The 7,086-nt window shown below is 42.5% G+C and overlaps 1 protein-coding gene across 1 annotated transcript in view; it reads right to left on the bottom strand.

Annotated features, from left to right (window-relative positions):
• Positions 1 to 908: 908 nt before the first annotated feature.
• The window catches only part of SCN4B (sodium voltage-gated channel beta subunit 4), a 67,855-nt gene continuing 61,677 nt past the window's right edge, over positions 909 to 7,086 (bottom strand). Inside the window, exons 5-6 of the mRNA XM_056542765.1 lie at positions 6,383 to 6,512; positions 909 to 1,334 (exon numbers count right to left, since the gene is read on the bottom strand). Of these exons, the coding sequence (XP_056398740.1) occupies positions 1,250 to 1,334; positions 6,383 to 6,512 (215 nt within the window). The 3' untranslated portion in view covers positions 909 to 1,249. The remainder of the gene's footprint in view (positions 1,335 to 6,382; positions 6,513 to 7,086) is intronic.

Raw genomic sequence — 7,086 nt, 5'->3', positions numbered from 1 at the left:
AAATGACAAAAAGACAACTACTTGTATTAAAGAATACATTTTATTACATTCATCCAGAAAGCAGGAACAGTGCCCAGGCAGCAACTGAAGTGGGGGCTGGCAGACGTGTTGTTCAGTGCCAGCATTTAATAATATACTGTAGAGGCCGAGGACCAGAAGAAAACTATTATATGGAGAAATAACTCAGGATAGTCAGGACACGGTAAGCAGAGGATTAGTGGCAGGGCGGGCTGGGACGCAAGCAGGCATCCTCAGCTGTACATGGTTTAAAAACATCAAGTATTTCTTCATTCATGACAATTGTGCATTTCTATGTGTAATATAGTTTTGTAGAAATAAATTTCTATATGTACACCCACTGACAATGGCAGTGATTTCTTGTCAGCCCCCACCCCATGCATAGAAAAAAGTTAAATATCTTCCTCCTCGCCACAAACACCTGCTGAACCTTTTGCTTAAAGGGGTGCTCCACTGCCCCAGCGGTCGGAACAATGTCATGACTAGAGATGAGCGAACTTACAGTAAATTCGATTCTTCACGAACTTCTCGGCTCGGCAGTTGATGACTTATCCTGCGTAAATGAGTTCAGCTTTCAGGTGCTCCGGTGGGCTGGAAAAGGTGGAAAGAGTCTCCTAGGACTGTATCCACCTTTTCCAGCCCACGGGAGCACCTGAAAGCTGAACTAATTTATGCATGAAAAGTCATCAACTGCCGAGCCCAGAAGTTCGTGACGAATCGAATTTACTGTAAGTTCGCTCATCTCTAGTCATGACCTCAGGGCCACACCCCTCATGACGTCACACCACACCCCCTCAATGCAAGTCTATGGGAGGGGGCATGGCAGCCGCCATGCCCCCTCCCATAGACTTGCATTGAGGGGGTGTGGCATGACGTCACGACCCCCGCAGCCTGCACCCACCAGCATTTGGGGGGGGGGGGGGGGGGGAATTCCAACCGCTGGGGCAGTGGAGTACCCCTTTAAGAAAGACAAAAAGGATCATGTAAGGACCCTGTTACTCTAACAGCAACACATTCACCTTGATAAATTACACGGTGTTATACATAGGCATTTACAGCACCTAAACTAAGGCAAAAGAGGAGGCAACATAATAACTGTGCAGTGCAAGAGAATAACATATGTAGTGGATAAAGTGATAAACCTCATTCCACAGGATGCTCTCCACTTGAGAAATGATCCTGCAATACCAGGGATCCACAGTCCATTACTGTCCATGAAATAGTGCAAACATCATGCTTTTGGTTTAGCTTTGGCTTCCTGCTTTGAGGCATTATCTGTGTTGTCATTGACTGAAGAACTAACCAGGCAGTCTTTCCTGAGAATAAGAAAGGGTGAAACTTAAAATAGAATTCAAATGTCAAATACAACAGTTGGTTTCTTAAATCAGGTCATACTAAAACTAGGGTTCTCCCTACACCATCGCTTTTGTTACTACACCCAGTGATACAATCGGTCTGGCAACCCACCAAATGCCCTGAAGTTTTTTTTTAATCATTGTTTTTTCAAATCATTAATTTACATAGGCTATTATCTGCGGGATTAGAAATTCACAATGCAAATCCAAATGAACAGCACCTTGATTCCAGAGATTTTTAATACCAAGCACTGCAGAAGGAAGCTAACATTCAAAAATAGTTTGTCATTACCAGGACGCTTTATTTACTTAGCGGTCTGGCCTGGGATCTCTTTTAATTTAAGGGCCTTGTTTAGGGTCTTTATTAATTTAGGCTATATTCACATCACATTTTTGTACATATGGTTTCTAATTAGTTTTTTTGTTTCCCTTAATGGGAAAAAAGTGAGGAATAAACAAAAATAAGTAGATAACTAATGTAGATAAAGCAAGTCCTTACATATAAAAGTAAGAAAGATCTGCTGGGAGCTGTAATCACTGTCTATATAGAGGATAGGAGCGTCTTCAGGGTCCTGTACAGTACACGCAATGTCCTAAAAAATTAAAATGGAGTCGCCCTCACCTGGTGTCCAAAGGGGCAGCTAACTGTGGCACAGGTAAAGAGTACAGAACATGTAATACCTCCCTGTACTGTAGGAGGCACTACCAGACAGCCAGTCAGTGCATACGCTTCAGTAATACAGGTGTTTTACCAGTGAATATCCATTCTGATTGGTCGGTTCTTCGAGCCATTGACACGTTTCACAGATCTGGACTGTCTGTAGCATTGTATGTTGAGTCTGGTTTTAAGTTACAATGGTCCAGAAAAGACCAGTGTATGTTGAAACTATTGAATGTTGAGGCCATAGTAAGTTGAAGGATCACTGTACAGTTTTTATAACATCATGAAAGAACCCAAAATCGGACAGATCCGTGCTCAAGGTCGTGGTAGTTTTTTAATATGATTCCATGTGGTTTTCACATTTTCACATTTTCACGATTCACGATGGGCTCACAAGGTCTTAACGAATGTATAGAAAATACATCCGCTGGATTTATATAATATACTGGTATTTTAATACATTTTTATATGCAATAAATATAGGTTTTCTTGTGTATTATATATTAACATTTGTTTTTATGCAGAAAAATTATTTGTGTGGTTGTAGTGTAATTGTTTGTTATATGTAGGTATTTTTTATGTAATTTTTTTTTATGTATTGTGTTATCCCATGAAGGGTTGAAAGGGTGTTCCAGGATTATTTTTTTTATTTGACTGACTATACTACAGAGGCTGTAAAGTTAGTGTGGTTCATAATATAGTGTCTGTACCTGTGTGTGACGGTTTTCTCACAATTCTTCTGAGATTATCGCCCCAATATTTGTTTTTAACAGAATACTAAATTACTCATGTCTCAGGATTTCCCAGGTTGCAGTGTGTCGAGACTTGACACTAGTCAGGTGATCAGACGGAGCCTGTTATGTTTAAGGGGTGGAGTGACCACTGGGTGGGAGAGAGATCATTTTGCAATAGCTGTAGGCACCCTGGTTAGGCTGGGTTCACACTACGTTTTCTCCCATACGGGAGCGCATACGGCAGGGGGGAGCTAAAAGCTTGTGCTCCCGTATGCCACCGTATGCGCTCCCGTATGTCATTCATTTCAATGAGCCGACCGGAGTGAAACGTTCGGTCCGGTCGGCTCATTTTTGCGCCGTATGCGCTTTTACAACCGGACCTAAAACTGTGGTCAACCACGGTTTTAGGTCCGGTTGTAAAAGCGCATACGGCGCAAAAATGAGCCGAACGGACCGAACGTTTCACTCCGGTCGGCTCATTGAAATGAATGACATACGGGAGCGCATACGGTGACATACGGGAGCGCGAGCTTTTAGCTCCCCCCTGCCGTATGCGCTCCCGTATGGGGGAAAACGTAGTGGGAACCCAGCCTAAGAAAACACTGGTGTATTGCTTTGAAGGGATCACAGGTGTGTTTCTATTGGTGTGGTGGCTAATGTGTGAGAGGGAGGAAAGTGACCTCATACTTACAAACTATGGAACTATGGGATGTGTAGTTTACAGAACGAAATTCAACAGGAAATACCCAGTACTGGCAGGTACATACTACTAAAATCAGCTTATGGTGGATAACCCCTTTAAGTTTTGTTGTTGAATAGGTTAAATTCTTCTTATATAACTGATACACTTGTCTTACCTAATTATGCCTGGAGAAGTGGGATTGGCCCGTGAAACGAGTTGCATGCTGGGTATTAAACAAACTTTTACCTGTCCACAGTTGTCTTAAAGTTCCGTCAGCACCCAAGTAATCCCATTTTTGTTGGAGGAAATTTGAAGTATCACATTGTTGTTGATGGGAAGGCTTCAGAGGGTATAATTATACTACCATATGCTCTTCCCAAAGTTGTGCTTTGGTCTGCACAACCACCTGGGGTAAGCGTCTGTTCACACTAAGCATTTGCTGAACCATAATGGTATTGCACCATGAAGCGCTTCTCCTTGGTTTTGTAGTTATTTCGCATTTGGCACAGAACAAATTAAAACCACCAAATAAACATTGGCAAAGTAGGATGGTATGTGTAGCAGTTGTTATAGAACCTCAAAGCTGGCACTGACTGCTGAAAGGTCCAGAAGAGCCTCAGGCTATGTTCACAGGGGGGAATACCTGCACAGAAAATTCCCCTGAACGTGCTAGCACCGCACAGAAATGCACCATCACATAGATTCTGCAGAAAAGACAGACATGTCTATTCTTTCTGCTGACACGGGAATTTGAATTTCCACACCAGAAATTCTGCTATGTGAAGAGCGCAGAAGAATCCCATTGAAATCAATGGGACTCTGCTACTGCAAAATCTCTGCACGGAATTTCCATCATGTAAATATAGCCTCAGAGGGGAGACAGTGTAGAGGCTATAGTTTGAAATAAAAAGCATTGAAAGAACATAAAAGAGGCGATGGAGTGATCTTTTGGTGGGGCTCTCTTCTCTGTTTTAATATAGTGGCATCAAGATTATTAGTCACAAAGTGACGGTTTACTCATAGCAACAAACCAGACCCCAGCTGGGGAACATGCAGAGCAATCAATAGAGCCCTATTACATTGGGGATTTATCAGCCAAACAGCCCAATGTTGTCCTGTGTGATAGAGCTGGCGATCCGCTGACAAACGGGAGAATTCATATGTCCAAACTGTCCCAGATTGAGCAGGACATTCCTGGCTTTCAGGTGATGTACCAATATCTGGGGATGGTGCCCATGAGTCCTGCTTGTTACTGAAACATCCTGGCTCAGCACTGCAAAGTATTTTGCACTGCCAGTGCTCAGCTGGGATGTTGATTGCATTAGTCACCAGCAGCGGCACAGCTAGGAGGGATGAGCTGTTGTCCCGGTACTAAGACCAGGTAGGGACGAAGGACATCTGGAACAATGTGGAAACACAGCATACTTACCCTAAACATTTTCCGTACCCTTCGCCAGATCTGTGCCTCAGAACAATCTTGTCTCTGAGCTCTATGAGCAGCTCTTTCTACCTCATGGCTTGGTTTATGCTCTAACATGCATTGTCAGCTGTGAGACTTTACATAGACACTGGTATGTCTTTTCAAATCATGTCCAATCTAATGAACTTTCCGAACGCACCGTACTCTGTGTGAGTGTATATGAATATAATAATGTATATATGTATATATTTTATTTTTGTGGATTGACTGGCACTTAATTTATTTGTCTATCTATCTATAAATAAACAAATCGGTCCTCACCTCTCCGATCCCCTGTCTCCTCTCCTCCAATTCCCCAATTCTGAATTTGCGCACCCTTGCCATTCATCTGTTTGAAGGGGTCATTGAGCTTGTGCAATTCTTGTGGCCTGGCCCCTTCTTCTGAGGCACAGCTCTGTAAACTGGGTAGAGACCGTACCTGGTATTGCAGACTGTTAGGTTAGCAGCCAACATACAGTCATTGAGGAGAAGCCTGGGTAGTGCTCCTCCTCATATGAACATAACTTTCATAATAAGTACAAGTCCACTTTATTCTGTATTCCTTTTTGTTTCTAAAGCAGGAGGCTGGGTTCACTTGAGCAGGGATATCGGAGTGGTTAGAGGACATGGCATGATAAAAAAAATTGCCAATGCATAGTGTGCCGCCTTGTATGTCTTTCTTTCCTCTCATAAGTTGGGAGGCATTGCAAACGCTCGTTCGTCGATTGTCAGCCATTTTGACATACTGGAAAATTAGGCCCCAAATCTCCCCATATAATAAGGGATGTGTTACCGACCACTGATTGCAGGAAAGGGCCCAGATGAATGATTTAGCCTTGTGAAAATTCTGAAAATGAGTCACGTCCCCTCCCATAGACTTGCATTGAGGGGGCGGGGCATGATGTCACACGGGGGGCGGAGTAGTGACATCGCGATACTCTGACCCCATGGTTGTCACGCTACACATTTGGAGCCTCCAGCATAACGGAGAGCTCACAAAGGTGGGAGTGCAATGACAGCTTGAAGGGGTCCTCAGCGGTGGGACTCTGCGATCAGACATCTTATCCCCTATCCTTTGGATAGGCGATATGATGTATAAGGGCTGGTGTACCCCTTTAAATGCAAAGGAAAATGTAGCAAGGTGGGAATTTATTCATAGCCTGAGAAGTGACATATTTTAAACAAATTAACCATAAGGATCAATTGGTCCCATTATTGACCCAGTCCAGTGTTGGGTGAATTTTGGATGTTGATGTAAATGTAGGTGGTAAGATATGGCTCGGAATTAGCACATTAAAAATTTAGCATGGTGTATGCAAAGTATCTTAACTTTTTATGCATGTATGTTATTCATCTATGTAAACTGTAAAAAGGATGTCAAAAGTAAGCACAAACTTTAAATACCGGTATTTTGGACATTTCAAATAGAGACCATATTGTTAAAAACAAAAATCATATAGAACAAGAACTTACTTTTTGTCTTGATTTTTCTTCATAATGAAGCAGACTGTCTTCTTTATGATGAGGATTAATATAAGAAGCCCGATGACACCACCAACGACAGACACAATAATCAGAGTCAACGTGTTATCCACAACCTCAACTGTGGGGGAAAATTATGTTAGTATATGGAACAGAAACCCACAGATAAAAGAGCATAGAGCCTACAGGCAGAACTGGCACCTACTGTACTCTAAACTAATCAAGACCAGGGAAGGGACAGAATATATGTTATCTTTTGAGAAAAGCAGATAGTTGGAGGTACTCAATCTATATATTGTCCGAGAACTCTGCTCTGGTGGTATCCTCCTACCACTCAAAACTAAAATCTAAAGAAAAATTAACAAATGGCAGATTCTCAAGGACTGCTTGTAAATGCCGCCGTGAATGGAAAGAAGTGCACGGATGGATGATGTGGGACTATAGGTGTCAGTCAGTGATATGTGTCAGATGGATATGTACTGGTGTGAAAAAAAAATTATATATATATATATATATATATATACAGGGGTCCCTCAACATACGATGGTAATCCGTTCCAAACGGACCATCGTTTGTTGAAACCATTGTATGTTGAGGGATCCGTGCAATGTAAAGTATAGGACAGTGGTCTCCATCCTGCGGACCTCCAGATGTTGTAAAACTACAACACCGTTGGCTGTCCGGGCATGCTGGGT

Source organism: Hyla sarda, chromosome 10 (genome assembly GCF_029499605.1).
Source record: "Hyla sarda isolate aHylSar1 chromosome 10, aHylSar1.hap1, whole genome shotgun sequence".
NCBI lineage: Eukaryota > Metazoa > Chordata > Amphibia > Anura > Hylidae > Hyla > Hyla sarda.
Note: the sequence above shows the minus strand (reverse complement) of the source record. Positions and strands in the feature narration are given on the sequence as shown.